Genomic DNA, 15,665 nt, shown 5'->3' with positions numbered 1-15,665 from the left:
AACCTCCTCTGGTAAACTAATGTTAGGATTTACGTGTTCTTTAATTATGGACTTGTGACTGCAGCCAATCTAGACAGCACCCTGAGGATTCCAGCATGGACAGATTAAAATCAGAATTATTAATAAGAGTTAGGTTTGGTTTGGTTTTTAACCTTCTGTTTTGGAAGCCTGGGGTTCAGTATCCCCAAAAGGTCAGCGTTTAGGAACATTTATCAATAGAAAAAAAGAAACCCTGAGATTTATTTCTGTCAATAAAGAAGCAAGAAAAAAACAAGGAAACCAATGGTAAGATATAAAGTAAGATAAAAAGAAAGAAGGGAGAAAAATGAGCTTAGTAAGTAAGTTAAAGTGAGTAAGTAAGTTTATTAAGTAAGTTTAGTAAGTAATGATCTTCAGTAAGGTGATTCTTAGGAAGGAAATCCGTGCCCGCTGCTGGAGTTTTCGCACACGGCGGCCCGGCCCCTGCACAGCGCGGGCCGCGGGCTCTGAGGGGCGCGCCCGGGAGCGCCGAGGGCGCGGAAAACCCGCAGGGCCCCGGGGAACCGGGCCGGGAACTGCCTCGGGAAACCCGCGGGCGATTCCCGGAGCGCGAGGGGCCGCGGACGGGCCCGTCGGGGGAGGCGGCACCGCCGGTCCCGGACCGGAGGGGCGGCGGGGAGGGGGAGACCCGAGCAGAGCAAGCGCTCGGGGGGCCAGAGCCCCTCCTGGCGCCCGCCGCGCTCCGGCCCCGCGGAGCCCCGGAGCCCGCGCAGTGCCGGAGCCCGCGGAGACCCGGCCCCGCGGAGTCCCGGAGCCCGCGGAGACCCGGAGCCCGCGGAGACCCGGTGCCCGCGGAGACACGGAGCCCGCGGAGACCCGGAGCCCGCGGAGACCCGGAGCCCGCGGAGTGCCGGTGCCCGCGGAGCCCCGGAGCCCGAGGAGTCCCGGAGCCCGCGGAGCGCCGGAGCCCGCGGAGTCCCGGCCCCGCGGAGCCCCGGAGCCCGCGGAGCCCCGGAGCCCGCGGAGTCCCGGTGCCCGCGGAGTGCCGGAGCCCGCGGAGTGCCGGAGCCCGCGGAGTCCCGGCCCCGCGGAGCCCCGGAGCCCGCGGAGTGCCGGAGCCCGCGGAGCCCCGGAGCCCGCGGCGGGCGCCGCCTGAGGGGCCCGGCCCGAGCATGGCGCCGCCTGGCGGAGAGCAGCGGCGCAGCCGGCGGCCCCGCGGGCGGCGAATGATGCAACACCGGCCGCCGGTTGCGCCAATCGCTGGCGAGTTCCGCGCTGCCGGCCCCGCCCCCGCCCGCTGAGTGGCGGAGCGCCGGCGCTGCCCCGCCCAGCTGCTCGCCGATTGGCTGCGCGCCCCCGTCCCGCCGCGCGGCCTCGCCTCCGTGCGCGCGCGGCCACGTGGACGGCGGCGGGGCCGGGTCTGGCGGGGCCTCACCTGGCGGAGCTGCACGGCACGGCACGGCACGGCACGGCACGGCACGGCACGGCACGGCACGGCACGGCACCGCACCGCACCGCACCGCACCTGGCGGAGCTGCACGGCACGGCACCGCACCGCACCGCACCGCACCGCACCTGGCGGAGCCGCGCCGCACGGCACCGCACCGCACCGCACCTGGCGGAGCCGCGCCGCACGGCACAGCGCCGCACCGCATCGTTCCTCACCTGGCGCGGCCGCACCGCACCGGCCATGAGCGTGGGCTTCATCGGCGCGGGGCAGCTGGCCTTTGCCCTGGCCCGCGGCTTCACGGCGGCAGGTGGGCGCGGGCAGTCCGCCTTGGCGCTGGCCGGGGGTTTCACGGGTCGCTCGCGCTGACGCGCGGTGTCGTTCGCAGGGGTTCTGGCAGCGCACAAGATCACGGCGAGCTCCCCGGATACCGACCTGCCCACCGTGAGCGGGCTGCGGGTGAGTGCGGCCGGCTGGTCTGGCCGGCTTGGGGGCGCTCCCCTCCCGGGCCGCCCCGGCCTCAGCCGTCCCGTTTCTCCCCAAACCGGTGCAGAAAATGGGAGTGAACTTCACGGTGAGCAACAAGGACACGGTGAAGAGCAGCGATGTCCTCTTCCTGGCCGTGAAGCCACCCATCATCCCCTTCATCCTGGAGGAGGTGGGCCCCGACATTGAGGCGCGGCACATCGTGGTGTCCTGCGCGGCCGGTGTCACCATCAGCTCCCTCGAGAAGGTGAGAGGGAGCGCGCCGGGCTGGCTCCGCTCCTGCGGCCCCGCGGAGCCGATGCAAGGGACACACGTTCCTTGCGCTGCTCAGGACTAAGGTCACGCAGCAGCAGCCGACTTCTTTTGGGTCACCTTTGACTCTCATTAGCAGCAAATGCTATTACAGGTTTTATCCAGCTCTTCCCTCACAAGAGGTGCTGTCCGATCATGTTTCTTTTAACAGCAGTGGGCCGTCTGCCCTGAACTTGTGCAGGTTTTATGTTAAGTGTCTGAGGGAGCTGTTTTGGAGATCTGTGGGTTGGTGAGGGATTGAGGCCTTTCGGATACTGTTTCCACCCTGGCTTTGCCCAGCTCCTGCTTTGCTGGTACTGAGGAAGGCTTCACATTCACGTATGGGCTGCTGTGGCTCAGACAGGGCATTTGAGATACACAGGTCACTCTTTTTCTTCTGCTTGCGTCATTCTTGCCCCTGGGGGTCCTTTCCTGGACAGCCCATTGGTGAAAAATATGCACTAAAGCTCATGTTTCTCCCTTCTTTCTTTTTTTTTTCTTACCTTTTATCTTCAATGATTTTCTGCCCTAAGAAACTCTCTACCTTCTGCCCCACACCAAAAGTGATCAGGTGCATGACCAACACCCCAGTGATAGTCCGGGAAGGTGCTACAGTCTATGCCACTGGAACTCATGCGGATGTGGAAGATGGGAAGCTTTTGGAACAGCTGATGGCCAGTGTGGGCTTCTGCACCGAGGTGGAGGAGGATCTCATCGATGCTGTAACGGGGCTCAGTGGCAGTGGCCCTGCGTATGTATGTGCTGTTTCCTCACCTAGTGACACTCTTAGGGAGAGCACTTGGCTTTGCCTGCCATAAAGTCTGTGCAACTTCAGTTTGTCTTTTTTTTTCCCATTGCCCACATTTGCAATGGGAAGAAGTCCAGAAGTCCATAGCCAGTGTGCAGTGTCCACATGTCCATGTTGTAAAACTTGGGCCTGTAGTTTGCACGATGCAGAAGCTGAATTTCTCCAATTCCCCCCACTCCTGAGCTGGAACTCAGGGAGGGAAGTGGGAGGGAAGCCTGGCATGGCAACTGTGAAGGAAAGAGGGAGGCTTTTGTCAAGTCTGTAAGTGATAGGAGTCACAGAACAGTCCTGAAGCCCTGGATTATCTTGTCCCTGAGACTTACCAGTCCTGGAGCAGAGTCTTTCAGTCACCTTCTTCCTCTCTGTGGTCTCAGGCATTCACTGCCCTGGATGCTCTTGCGGATGGAGGAGTCAAGATGGGCCTTCCCCGCAGGCTGGCAGTTCGACTTGGAGCTCAGGCTTTGCTGGTCAGTATTACCTCCTGCATAACAAATCTGGGCCTGTGCCTGCTCTGTGCAGACTAATCTACACATCACAGTTTGAAATTATCTCAGTCCTCTCACAGAATCTACTGTAAAGAATGTATTTTGTTTGAATGCACACAGGTTCCTGGTGGGGGGCTGTAGGAAGTGTCTGCAGCAATCTGCTGGCACTGGTGGTGGTGTGGGAGCCGAGGCCTGGGAAACTCTGCTCCTTTGCAGGCTTTGTCGGCTCTGAAAAGAGTTTTGGCAGCCTGCAGGAGCCCGGGTTTGCCCGTTGTGAGCCTTGGTGCTGTTGTGTGCGGTGGAGAACAGCAGTGTGTGGCAATGGCTTCCACAGTCAGAGCTCTGGCAGGTGTTTTCCTTGATACAGGGTGCTGCCAAAATGCTGTTAGAATCTGAGCAGCATCCTGGTCAGCTGAAGGACAATGTCTGCTCGCCCGGGGGAGCCACTATCCATGCCCTGCACTTCCTGGAGAGCGGCGGCTTTCGCTCGCTCCTCATCAATGCTGTGGAGGCGTCCTGCATCCGGACAAGGTGGGCACCCAGGAACTCCTGAAGAGCTTGCAAAACTTGTCCCCCACCCTCTCCATCTTCTTTTTGCTATGTCTTCCTCTCCCATTGCCCATTGTAGGGAACTGCAGCATTTGGCAGACCAAGAGACGATTTCCCCGGCTGCCATAAAGAAAACTTTGCTGGACAAGGTGAAGATGGAGTCTCCTTCTCTGTCTGTGGCATCTGTTAGCAAAGTCAGTCTGTTCACCAACAAGAGCAAGAAGAACTGACCAGACTGATGTATTCTGGCAGTTCTGAAAGTCAACGTCTAAGTTGCAGCCAGCCAAAAAATACATTTTTGCAGTAGCCAGGAATGCCACGGCCAGGACTCGGGTTATTCTATATATCATGCACGTGGGCAAAGGGGTAGGGGGAGGGTTTGTGGCAGGGAACAGGGGCTGAAGAGGGTTGGGGAGGAGGGGTCTCTTCTGGTTGGTTGCATGAAGTGAGTAGTGGGAGTAACATCATGTTATGCGTGGTGAGCAGTCATGTGTGAATCCTTTGCCTCTTCTACACTCTTTTTAATATTGTTGGTGTTATTGTTTTTTTTCTCTCAATACTGTTTCCAGTAAATTGTTCTTACAGTAAACTATGATCTTTACCTTTTGTGCCTCCAGTCCTCTCCAGCCTGCCCCAAGGAGAGAGGGACAGGAGGGGAGTGAGCAAACAGCATGTGGTTTTGAGTATTTCAGTGGGAGCGCTAATACAGGGAATACCATTCCTACACCACAACCATTTGTGTCCTCTGTGTTCTTTTGTCCAAGGGAAAACGCTCACCCTGCATGTCCCCCGTAGCAGGCTTGTGGCTTGCAGCAGCTGTGGGGCAGTGCTGTAGCAGAGGGTCTTTAACCTGTACTGGGGTTGGTGTCAGCTGTCCCTGGCACCGCTCTTTTTTTGGGCAGGAGTGATACTGAACTTGGCAAGGAAATAATTTGTCCAGAAGCCTTGGGTGCTTCCAGGACTCAAGCAGTGTTTGTGGTGTCCCATGCAGAATGTTTTTTTAACAGGATTTTTTAAAGATGTTTAGAACTTTTGGTTTCAAAGGTTTATTCCTGTCTGGCCCCATCTTGCTGTCAGAGCTTATGTCCTGTCACTGCCATTATTAGCTGGAGCAGGGGCTGCCACACGAGCACCGTGCTGCATGTACATCGGGGGCTGGGCCCAAAATCACCCCTTGGGATGGACTCTCTGCCTCTGCCCGATCTCCCCCGACTTGCAGAGGGACATGGCAAGACCATGGGACCACGCTCCTTTTCTCTGCAGTGGCCGCCCCTTCTCTGCTCAGTCTGGCTCGGGGGACAAACCCCTGCCGCTCTCCTATGGAGCTTCTCCTTGACCGTGTCTGCCCGCTCCATTGCTGCCCCTTCCCCGCCTCTCGCCCTTCTCTGGTGCGCTCATCGCGCCCTCCCGCTGTGCCTGCAGCGAACGGCGGCAGCAGCGCGTGTCACGGAGCCGGAGCTGCAGCAAAGGGCTGGAAGCGGCTGGAGCCCAGCGAGAGAGGGACAGCAGCGAGCGGAGCGGAGCGGCGCGGCGGGGAGGGCTCGGCGGGCACGGCACGGCACGGCACGGCTCGGCTCGGCTCGGCCCCGCGCGGGGGAACAGCGGCTCGGCCCGCGCTGTCAGAGCCGGCAGCTCGGCGGGACTGCGGGCACAGCTCAAGGCGAGCGGTGCGGAGGGCCTGCCGGTGCCGGCGGAGGAACCGCGCGCTCCGAAACGCGCCATGTGCAACCGGGAGAGCAGCAGGAGGCCGGCGGCTGCTGCCAGAGATGACGGGAGCTGATCCGCGGCCGACCCAGCGCTTAGGTGCAGCGGCAGCGCTCGCCCCGGGAGGGGAACGGGAGGAGGCGGCGCCGTGCGGAGAGCGGGCGGCCCCGCGCTGTCCCCGTGTCCCCGGCGCAGCGCGGCCCCCTTAAGGCCCGGGGCGGTTGCGCCGGGCGCTTCATGAATGGAGCCACGTGACCCAAATATCACGTGACGAGTCCGTGAGCGGCGGCGGCGGCGGCGGCGGCTCGTGAGTCCCGGTCCCTCCCAGCGCGGCCTCCCCGCCCCGCCCCGCCCGGCCCGGCCCGGCCCGGCGGCCCCGGCAGGAGGTGAGCGCCACCGGCTGCGAGCGCGGGCGCGGCCCTGGCACCGGCCGGGGCGGGGCGGGCCGGTCCCCGGGGGCGGGCCGGGGCGGGGCGGGCGCGGCGGGCCCGCCATGGTGGCCGGGGCCGCCGCGGGGTCGGCAGGTGCCGAACGGGGCCGCCGTCGCTGACTCACGGCGGGGCTTCGGGGTCGCGGGTGCCCGGCGCCGCCCCGCCCCGGCGGGCCCCGCACCGCGGCCGAGCAACAGGTGCGCGGGGCGCTGGCCCCGGGCCCGGCCCGGCCCCGCCCGCCGCCTCCCGGGCGATCCCGCCCCTCCCTCGCGCGGCTGCCGCCGGCTCCGCTCGCGTTACAGACCGGCTGCCCCGCCGCTACGGGCGTGACCCGCGGCTCCCGCGCCCGCCGCGGCTGCTCGCCGTGCTCTGTGGCTCTCCCAAGGACGAGAGGCCAGGAGGGTCAGGAGCCATCGGGGCGTCCCGCCGGTTCCCAGAGCAGCGGCAGCCGGGGCAGCCCGTGCCTTGTCGGGCTCTTTGACCTGCGGGCGCGGGTCCGGTCCCTGCGCCGTGGGGCTGCCCGGTGCTCGGCGCTGCAGCGTCCCGCGAGCCGAGCGGGCTTGGGGTCCCGCGGGGCTGCAGCGCCTGAGCAGCACCGAGGGGCTGCGTGTGTCCCTGCCCGGTACGGCTCGGTAACGCTGCTCGGAACCGGGCACGGCTCGGTAACGCTGCTCGGGGCCGGGCACGGCTCGGTAACGCTGCTCAGAACCGGGCACGGCTCGGTAACGCTGCTCGGGGCCGGGCACGGCTCGGTAACGCTGCTCAGAACCGGGCACGGCTCGGTAACGCTGCTCGGGGCCGGGCACGGCTCGGTAACGCTGCTCAGAACCGGGCACGGCTCGGTAACGCTGCTCGGGGCCGGGCACGGCTCGGTAACGCTGCTCAGAACCGGGCACGGCTCGGTAACGCTGCTCGGAACCGGGCACGGCTCGGTAACGCTGCTCGGAACCGGGCACGGCTCGGTAACGCTGCTCAGAGCCGGGCACGGTTCGGTAACGCTGCTCGGGACCGGGCACGGCTCGGTAGCGCTGCTCAGAACCGGGCACGGCTCGGTAACGCTGCTCAGAGCCGGGCACGGCTCGGTAACGCTGCTCGGGACCGGGCACGGCTCGGTAACGCTGCTCAGAACCGGGCACGGCTCGGTAACGCTGCTCGGGGCCGGGCACGGCTCGGTAGCGCTGCTCAGAACCGGGCACGGTTCGGTAACGCTGCTCGGGGCCGGGCACGGCTCGGTAACGCTGCTCAGAACCGGGCACGGCTCGGTAACGCTGCTCAGAACCGGGCACGGCTCGGTAACGCTGCTCAGAACCGGGCACGGCTCGGTAACGCTGCTCGGGACCGGGCACGGCTCGGTAACGCTGCTCGGGGCCGGGCACGGCTCGGTAACGCTGCTCGGAACCGGGCACGGTTCGGTAACGCTGCTCGGAACCGGGCACGGCTCGGTAACGCTGCTCGGGGCCGGGCACGGTTCGGTAACGCTGCTCGGAACCGGGCACGGCTCGGTAACGCTGCTCGGAACCGGGCACGGCTCGGTAACTCTGCTCAGAACCGGGCACGGCTCGGTAACGCTGCTCGGGACCGGGCACGGCTCTAACGCTGCTCAGAACGGGCACGGCTCGGTAACGCTGCTCGGGCCGGCACGTCTCGGTAACGCTGCTCGGGCCGGGCACGGGCGTATCGCTGCTCGGGCCGGCACGGCTCGGTAACGCTGCTCAGACCGGGCACGCTCGGTAACGCTGCTCAGAACCGGGCACGGCTCGGTAACGCTGCTCGGAACCGGGCACGGCTCGGTAACGCTGCTCAGAACCGGGCACGGCTCGGTAACGCTGCTCAGAACCGGGCACGGCTCTACCTGTCCGGGATCTGAGAGCCTCGAGCTCTGCAGTCGCAGGAGGGCACTGCCAAGGTTGGGATGGAGTCTCTCAGAGCTGGCCCTTTGCTTTAGCAGTGTGAGCAGGGTTAAAATCGGCTGGGTGGGCAGATTCCTCGAGGAAAAAATTGCTGTGGAAGCACTCAGGGTTGGATGACCTCAGCAGGGGAGCCCCAGGGTGGGGAACACACGGCACTGTCCTGGCTGCACTGGTGATTTAGGGACTCATTGGTTGAGACTGTGTGAGCCAATTTGCCAGCAAGCAAATAAACTATGAAACCCACAGTGGGAGGCGTGTTTTTGTGCGGTGTGCCCGTCGCTGCTGTGGAGCCCCGGGGAGCAGAGCCTCGCCCTGCCCACCTGGAGCAGGTGACATCACCTGTTTAGCCGGGCCCGTGGCAGGTTCTGCCTCAGGAGTGGGGACAAGGGCCCGTGTTGGTTCATGCCTGGTGCTGTCAGTTCCCATGTGCTGCTGCTGAGCTGAGGGGAGATTTGGCTGTGCTTGTGCTGAGTTCAGGTCTTTTGAGCTCTGGGGAAATGTGTTGAGGCTGCAGTTTCTTCGTTGCAGCCGTAGTGTTTGGCACTTTTCAGTGTGATCTTTCTTCAGGAAGCTATCAAAAGCTGATCCATCTGCAGTCTGGAGAGTAAGGTGAAGTTTGGTCTCTGATATGTCACCAGTTCTCTGCGTGTTCTCTTTGAGAGCTGCCAAACAGCCTGGTTAAAACGGGACCCAGGAAATTCTTTGTTTTGTTTCCATTCTAGTGACTGCCTTGTGTGTTGCTGCACCTTGAAGAGGTGGGATCACCAGGTTTTTGGGGACAGTCCTGCTGCAGCCTCGATGGCTGTTGTGAGTGGCTCCTGCCTGACAGGGTGTTGTGTCAGAGAATGCAGGGGCAGGAATGCAGCTGCCTCTGCTGTGTCCAGCTCTGCCAGTGCAGCCCTTCCCCAGCCTGCTGAGGACTCTTGCCAGTGCCCTGCGTGCATTTTTCATTTTGGGTGTTTCATTTTAGGTCTGTTGTAACCAAGGCAGCCTGTGTGCCTGCCAGGCAGCTGTAAATTCTTTAGTGCCACATGGCCAGCAAATTCCTCTGGTCCCATCGACCATTACTGCCCTTGATGCCTTCCACTCACGAGAGGATGGGGCTCTCCAGCTATTCCCTTTCCTCTCCCCTTTTCCCAGCAGACATGTTGTTTACCAGGTAGGAACAGAAGGAATAAACGGCAGTCTGGGAAGGAGGGAAGAATTGATTTTATGCAGCAGTTGCTTTTGTGCTGCCTTCCTTGGGCAGCAATGACCGTGCCTGTGCCAGTGTGGTGGGGTGCAGCAGTCATCCTGTTGGAAGGAGCATTGTCCTCTAGGTGTATAGAAACAGTCTGGCTGCTGGCAGGCTGCAGGAATATCTCTGCTGGGGTTCTGGGCACTGCTAGTCCTGTTCACCTCCCGTAGGTCGTAGATGCACCATAGGGAGCCGGTGCCACAGCTGCTGGAAGAGCACAAAGTCTTATTTGCTGATGTGTGCATTTGGTTCTGATCTGTAAGTGGACATTGGTGCTGCTGGGAGTAAGGCAGGGGCAAACAAAATTGCAGTTTGACACCTGTGAGATGAAAGGGGCAGAGGCCCCTGTAGGCTGCACAGGACTGCTAGCCAGGACTGAGTGGGTGCAGTTTGGGCTGTTTGAGGCACAGCTGTGTCTGTCAGGTGGTATTTGTGTGGATCAATTCCTTGGGTAGTGTGGTAGCAGTCTGAACTGAAAAGCCTGAGGGGGAGAGGTATGTGGGATAAGAAGCAGGAGCCTGGGTGTAAGTCTCTGTAAAGCAGGCCTGGGAATTGCTCTTACCAGTTCTGAAGTCTTGTCTTTCATGGCAGGGAAGTCTGCTCCACTCTGTTTTTCAGCACATTTAATCTTTGTTTTCTTGTGAGCACACCTTGGCTCTGAAGATAAGGAGGAAGAATGTGTTTCTGGGCCCTGGCGTGCCAGGGATTGACAGGTCCTTTCTCACAGAAAAGACCTACAAATGGGGTCAGTTTTGTGTGACTGGGAGGGGTGAAGGCTGCTGAGACTTCAGCTGAAATTTGTGATAGAATTCCAGCGTGTCCTGTACCCTTGCTCTGGGTTATGTCTTACTGAACCATCCTGGCTGCATCCGTGGGGGCATCTGGAGTCTGCTGGACTGGGGAGCTTCTGAGCTGTGCTTGGGCACCTGTTGGAAGGGTGTGTTAAGGTAACCTGCCCTGTTTGGGAGTGACAAGGTTGAGGCTGAGAGCAAGTGGTGCAGAGTGCCAGCCTGCTGAGTCAGCATGACTGGCCCGGAGCAGCCATGCTCTGGACCCTGCCTGCTGCTTGCAAGGCTGTTTTTTAAAATGTGGCTTCCATGTATTATGATCATCCTAGTTTTTTAATTTCCCCCACTATAAACAAAACCCCAGCATTGCCACGAGGTGTCCATGGCAGCAGAGGTGTGGAAGGACAGCAGTTTCTGCTCAGGGACAGAGTCTGCTTCTTGTGAGTCCAGTTCAGCTGGATGCTTGTTGGGGGTCTTCTGAGGGGTGAGTGGGGACCAGGATGTGGAACACTGCTGGACCCTGCCACAGGAATGTTGTGGGCTCCGCTGTGTCCCAGGTGCTAATTTCACCTTCCTTCCCTTCCAGAACCCAGCTGACAAGGCTGTCGTGTTATGACGACCCCCAACAAAGGAAACAAGGCCTTGAAGGTAGCGGGGTGGGTGGAGGAAGGGGGCGCAGGGTGGGTGGAGGAAGGGGGTGCAAGGGTGGGTGGAGGAAGGGGGCGCAGGGTGGGTGGAGGAAGGGGGCGCAGGGTGGGTGGAGGAAGGGGGCGCAGGGGGGGTGGAGGAAGGGGGCGCAAGGGTGGGTGGAGGAAGGGGGCGCAAGGGTGGGGTGGAGGAAGGGGGCGGCAGGGTGGGTGGAGGAAGGGGGTGCAAGGGTGGGTGGAGGAAGGGGGTGCAGGGGGGGTGGAGGAAGGGGGCGCAGGGTGGGTGGAGGAAGGGGGCGCAGGGTGGGTGGAGGAAGGGGGCGCAGGGTGGGTGGAGGAAGGGGGCGCAAGGGGGGGGGGGGGAAGGGGGCGCAGGGTGGGTGGAGGAAGGGGGCGCAGGGTGGGTGGAGGAAGGGGGCGCAGGGTGGGTGGAGGAAGGGGGTGCAAGGGTGGGTGGAGGAAGGGGGTGCAAGGGTGGGTGGAGGAAGGGGGCGCAGGGTGGGTGGAGGAAGGGGGCGCAGGGGTGGTGGAGGAAGGGGGCGCAGGGTGGGTGGAGGAAGGGGGTGCAAGGGTGGGTGGAGGAAGGGGGCGCAGGGGGGGTGGAGGAAGGGGGCGCAGGGTGGGTGGAGGGAGGGGGTGCAAGGGTGGGTGGAGGAAGGGGGTGCAGGGGGGGTGGAGGAAGGGGGCGCAGGGTGGGTGGAGGAAGGGGGTGCAAGGGTGGGTGGAGGAAGGGGGTGCAAGGGTGGGTGGAGGAAGGGGGCGCAGGGTGGGTGGAGGAAGGGGGTGCAAGGGTGGGTGGAGGAAGGGGGTGCAGGGTGGTGGAGGAAGGGGGTGCAAGGGTGGTGGAGGCTCTCCCCCTCAGCTTTCACAAGTGTGTGCTGCCTTCTCTCCCAGGTGAAGAGGGAGCCGGGCGAGAATGGGACCAGCTTGACAGATGAGGAGCTGGTGACCATGTCTGTGCGGGAGCTGAACCAGCATCTCCGGGGCCTGTCGAAGGAGGAGATCATCCAGCTGAAGCAGCGCCGGCGCACGCTGAAGAACCGGGGCTACGCCGCCAGCTGCAGGGTGAAGCGCGTTACCCAGAAGGAGGAACTGGAGAAGCAGAAGGCAGAGCTGCAGCAAGAAGTGGAGAAGCTGGCCTCAGAGAACGCCAGCATGAAAATGGAACTTGATGCTCTGCGCTCCAAATACGAGGCTCTCCAGAACTTCGCCAGAACCGTGGCCCGGAGCCCCGTGACCCCTGCACGGGGGCCTCTCTCCTCCAGTATGGGGCCCCTCGTCCCTGGCAAGGTGGCTACTACCAGTGTCATCACAATAGTGAAATCCAAAACGGACGCCCGGTCTTAGTGAAGTGAGCGTTGCCTGAGCTTGTCTGTGCAGGGCAGTTAGGCACAAAACCAGCCTGGAATCCCCAAAGCACAAGCCCTCCCCACATGGGTCCGGGTTCCTTCGACTTGGCCCAGGACTGGCCCGCTGATCGCTCCAGTTTATTTGTTGTGTCCAGATTGGTATGAGCAGTGGTGATGCATCCCTTGTCCTGTGCAGAGCTTCCCACCCAGCAGTCTGTAGCCCTCGGGTGCCCTGGGGAGCAGACTCTGAGATTTTGGTGTTCTACCCAAAGAAAATCTGTGCAGTGTGGCTGACGGAAGGGTGGGGGAGTGGCTCGAGGAAAGCTTTCTTCCTGGGGGCTGGGAACCCTAATTTTCGGTCACTTCCAAAGGCTTTATTTCATGACTCTTCCAGGTGGTGCATCTCAGCGCCTGAACCTGCTGCTTTTGTCTCCTTTGGTACCTGTAGTTGCAGTTGGGGTGTTCTGTGTCATAGGTTTTCATTCCTTTCTAGGTGTGCCTCTGTGCCCTAGCGGTGGTTTCCCTCAGACGTGCATGGCGTGGCTGTGTGAACTGGCAGTGGTGGCAGGGATGGCACTGCTGTGTCCTGCCACTGTGGCCCTGCAGGGCCCAGCACCCGGGAGGGAACAGGGGAGCAGTGGTACTGTGCTGGCTGCAGGCCGGTTTTGTGCCTAATGTGTTGCACTGAACAAGACCAAAATCACTCGTTGTTCCCGTGTTTTGAGGGTATCAAGTGTCTCTAGTGTGATGGTTTACACAACCAGTTTATGTGGTTAAATAGCCCTTTATTTAAAGAGAGAAACATCATTTTAAGAGTTATTAAATTATCTAAGTTTAAAATTGGACAGAAGAGAGAGCGTATTTATAGTCAGCTTTTTTACCTGAGAAGGCGAGAATATTTGACCATATGAGTGGGGAAATATTCTCAGAGACTTTGCTAGTTAAAAGTTAATAAATAAATAATTTTAAAGTTTCTCATGAACCTCCCGCAAATTGTTTGTGGCTCTGAGGTTAGTTTTTATAAAGAGTTATCAGACTTTATTTATAAAACCTAGAAAAAGACAAAAAAAGAGGCAAGTCCTGTTTGATATCTTTTTGCAATTGTACCAAAAGTGACTTATTCTTGACCTTGCTAGTTTCTGTCCTGTTCCCTGTGTCGGGTGCTCTGCTCCCCAAGCTCTGTGCTCTGCTGGTGCCTTTGCCACGTGCTGGCATTTCACACTGTTGTCATTTTCCCTAAACTCTCTCTGAATTCTCCAGAAGTGTTCTGGTGCCTAGGCAAAGGTGCTGCTGTTTTTGAAGACAAGAATGGCTGGCTGTCAGCCTGTCAGGGGTGTGCAGCAGGAGCAGCCAGCACCAGGTTAGCTTGGTTACCTGGGGCAGAAAAACGCTGCACTTTCCTTCCTGCAGCAAACCTGTCAGAGAAGTAAGGGAGACTTGTCCAGCTTTAGGAAAAAACTGATGGGATTTAGGTCTGGAATTAGATCCTGTGGTCAGAACTTGTGTTGTGTTCATGGCTCACCTGAACAAGGGGGTGCCTGCACATTGCTGGCCTGTGAGCTGTGACAGGATCCTGTCCTTCCTGGGGCAGGCTCTGCCCAGGGCTCAGGAGAGCGCTCAGACTCACAGCTGTGATGCAGCTGAGAAGCTGTTTGTGGCCAGGCTCTCTTTCCATTAACACTTTGACTCCCCTCTCCCCTTCCTAAAGATTTGAGCTGATTTACTGAGAAGCAGGCATGGGGGGGAATGTGATCTCCTGGCTGCTGAAGAGCTGAGTGGAGAGGGCAGATTGGGATAACACAAGTGAAGTGAACCTCGTGGGGAGGTGTGGCCACCCTGGATAGGCTCTGGGGATGTTTCTCATAGTGAAGTGGTACTGGTACCCTGAACGGAGGAGCAGGGCAGCCTCAGGAAAGCTGCAGTGTGGCAGGAGAGGAGCAGGTAATTGATGGGCATTTCCTGCTGGAGGAGATCAGCTTTGCTCTGATTGATAGGGAGTTTAGAGAGTTGTTTGGGATGCTTTTCCAAGTAAAATTCCCGAAGGAGGAGCAGGTTAGAACATTGCCTCCAGACTTCCCTCTTCCAGCCCTGGACTTTCTCTTCTCTGAAGTGTCTCATGTGCCACTTCCACCATTTGCCACACAGGGCACACACTGCACAGCACTCAGCAGGCTCTGGTCTTCCAGCTGGCTTTGGGATGAGTGGAGAAGTGAGATTTTGCAGAACACACAGGTGTCCAGTTGTCCTGGGGTGTCATTCCCTGTCCCTCCTAGACCCAGCCCGATACTGAATCAGCCAGAGCCCTTTGAAGCACAGCTGAGTCCTGATCTGGGCCGGAGGAGCAGGCAAGGTGAAAGGGGCTGGTTAGGATCCTGCTTCCACAGCAGGAGCTTCTGCTGTGAGGAGAGCCCCATCAGCTCAGCAGGGCAACCCTGCAGGCACAGAAAACCTGTTTCTTATTGCGCTCTGTGGCAGTTCCTCCTTGCCTGCTGCAGGGAGGCCGGTGCTGCAGGGCAGGCAGGGCTGGAGGGGCTGGCGGGGCTGAAGGGGCAGGCAGGGCTGGCGGGGCAGGCAGGGTTGGCAGGACAGGCAGGGCTGGAGGGGCTGGAGGGGCAGGCAGGGCTGGCGGGGCTGGAGGGGATGGCGGGGCAGGAGGGGCTGCAGCTCCCGCCTGGGGCTCGGCGAGCACGGCGGGGCAGGGGGAGCAGCTGCCGGCCGCGGCTGAGCGGGGCCGCGGTGCCGCACCAGCCCTGCTCTCAGCGAGGTGCAGCACCCCGAGCGATGTGTTCCCGCAGTGTCCCAGGAGTGTCCGCCCGGTCCAGGGTGCCGTGTCCCGCCCGGCCCGGGGTGCCGTGTCCCGCCGCTGCCCGTGCCCGTGCCCGTGCCAGGCGCCCTGCCCGAGCCTCTCTCTCTCTATAGTGTTCTGGAGTGTGACAGTTCTTGTTCCCGAGGTGCTCGTCCGTTTGGTTTGCTGCTGTGAAGGGTGTCGTGTTCCCTCTCTCCTTTTCCCGGTGCCGTCCCGGTGCGCTGGGGAGGGTCCCGCTCCAGCGCGGCTCGCAGCGGCCCCGGCGCCCCGGCATTTGTGTATTGTGAATTGTGTACAGTCGCTGCCGGCCGGAGCCGGGGCTGGCGGACACAAGGGTCGCCCCGAGGGCTCCGGGCTCGGCGCAGGCGGTATTTATTGCTAAGTTATTGCCGTTATTTATTCTGTACAGTGTCCGCCGCCTTTGTACGCGACAATAAAGCGCTTCAACAGCCGCCGCCTGCGCGTCCTTGGGGGGCCGCCCGCCGCCGGGGGGCGCTGCCGCGCGGGGGGCGCTGCCGGAAGCGGCGCGCGCGCGCTCCGACCGGAAGGCGGAAGCGGCGGCGCGGAGCCCGGCGGCGGCGGCGGCGCGGCGGTTCCGGGGCGATGGCGGCGGGCGGCAGCCTGAGCCGCTCCGAGCGGAAAGCGGCGGCGCGCGCCGAGATCCTGCAGCAGGAGGAGCAGCGGGACCGCCGCAGACAGGTACGGAGACGCGGCCCGAACCGTGCCGCCGCGCCCTGCGGGCCGCCGT

The 15,665-nt window shown here is 61.2% G+C and overlaps 4 protein-coding genes and 1 long non-coding RNA gene across 7 annotated transcripts in view; 3 read left to right on the top strand and 2 right to left on the bottom strand.

Annotated features, from left to right (window-relative positions):
* The window catches only part of LRRC45 (leucine rich repeat containing 45), a 69,633-nt gene extending 63,884 nt beyond the window's left edge, over positions 1–5,749 (bottom strand). The window contains exon 1 of the mRNA XM_079323290.1: positions 5,746–5,749. The gene's annotated coding sequence lies outside the window, so the exon portion shown is untranslated. The remainder of the gene's footprint in view (positions 1–5,745) is intronic.
* On the bottom strand, positions 1,145–1,722 carry LOC306810802. The gene is made up of 3 exons (XR_013776553.1): positions 1,630–1,722; positions 1,550–1,594; positions 1,145–1,409 (listed from the first exon to the last, which is right to left on the bottom strand). It is a non-coding gene; the product is annotated as an uncharacterized lncRNA (long non-coding RNA).
* PYCR1 (pyrroline-5-carboxylate reductase 1) lies at positions 1,372–4,640 on the top strand. The gene is made up of 7 exons (XM_079323790.1): positions 1,372–1,736; positions 1,815–1,885; positions 1,980–2,159; positions 2,737–2,958; positions 3,386–3,478; positions 3,864–4,027; positions 4,125–4,640. The coding sequence occupies exons 1-7, from the start codon at positions 1,670–1,672 to the stop codon at positions 4,273–4,275; spliced, it is 948 nt and encodes a 315-aa protein (XP_079179916.1). The 5' UTR covers positions 1,372–1,669; the 3' UTR covers positions 4,276–4,640.
* A 209-nt stretch (positions 5,750–5,958) lies between the features above and the next one.
* MAFG (MAF bZIP transcription factor G) lies at positions 5,959–13,093 on the top strand. 2 transcript variants are annotated; one of them, XM_079323730.1, is made up of 3 exons: positions 5,959–6,135; positions 10,702–10,763; positions 11,657–13,093. In XM_079323730.1, the coding sequence occupies exons 2-3, from the start codon at positions 10,728–10,730 to the stop codon at positions 12,107–12,109; spliced, it is 489 nt and encodes a 162-aa protein (XP_079179856.1). In that variant the 5' UTR covers positions 5,959–6,135; positions 10,702–10,727; the 3' UTR covers positions 12,110–13,093. The 2 variants fall into 2 exon arrangements, with proteins under 2 accessions (XP_079179856.1, XP_079179857.1); XM_079323731.1 differs by lacking the exon at positions 5,959–6,135 and adding an exon at positions 10,180–10,274.
* A 2,290-nt stretch (positions 13,094–15,383) lies between these two features.
* The window catches only part of SIRT7 (sirtuin 7), a gene marked incomplete at its 3' end in the record, with an annotated part of 44,223 nt that continues 43,941 nt past the window's right edge, over positions 15,384–15,665 (top strand). For both annotated transcript variants that reach the window (XM_079323724.1, XM_079323723.1), the window contains exon 1: positions 15,384–15,616. In XM_079323724.1, the coding sequence (XP_079179850.1) occupies positions 15,521–15,616 (96 nt within the window). In that variant the 5' untranslated portion in view covers positions 15,384–15,520. The remainder of the gene's footprint in view (positions 15,617–15,665) is intronic.

The sequence above is a fragment of the Erithacus rubecula genome (assembly GCF_903797595.1).
Source record: "Erithacus rubecula genome assembly, chromosome: 20".
Classification (NCBI taxonomy): Eukaryota; Metazoa; Chordata; class Aves; order Passeriformes; family Muscicapidae; genus Erithacus; species Erithacus rubecula.
The sequence above is the reverse complement of the archived record's forward strand: the minus strand, read 5'-3'. Positions and strand labels throughout refer to the sequence as shown.

Bases quoted from the DNA above. Each gene is read 5' to 3' on its own strand.
- PYCR1 (XM_079323790.1), top strand. From the start codon at position 1,670: ATGAGCGTGGGCTTCATCGGCGCGGGGCAGCTGGCCTTTGCCCTGGCC. The intron at 2,959-3,385 runs GTATGTGCTGTT...CTGTGGTCTCAG, and splicing joins GTGGCAGTGGCCCTGCGTAT to GCATTCACTGCCCTGGATGC. The intron at 3,479-3,863 runs GTCAGTATTACC...TCCTTGATACAG, and splicing joins TTGGAGCTCAGGCTTTGCTG to GGTGCTGCCAAAATGCTGTT.
- MAFG (XM_079323730.1), top strand. From the start codon at position 10,728: ATGACGACCCCCAACAAAGGAAACAAGGCCTTGAAG. The intron at 10,764-11,656 runs GTAGCGGGGTGG...CTTCTCTCCCAG, and splicing joins AAGGAAACAAGGCCTTGAAG to GTGAAGAGGGAGCCGGGCGA.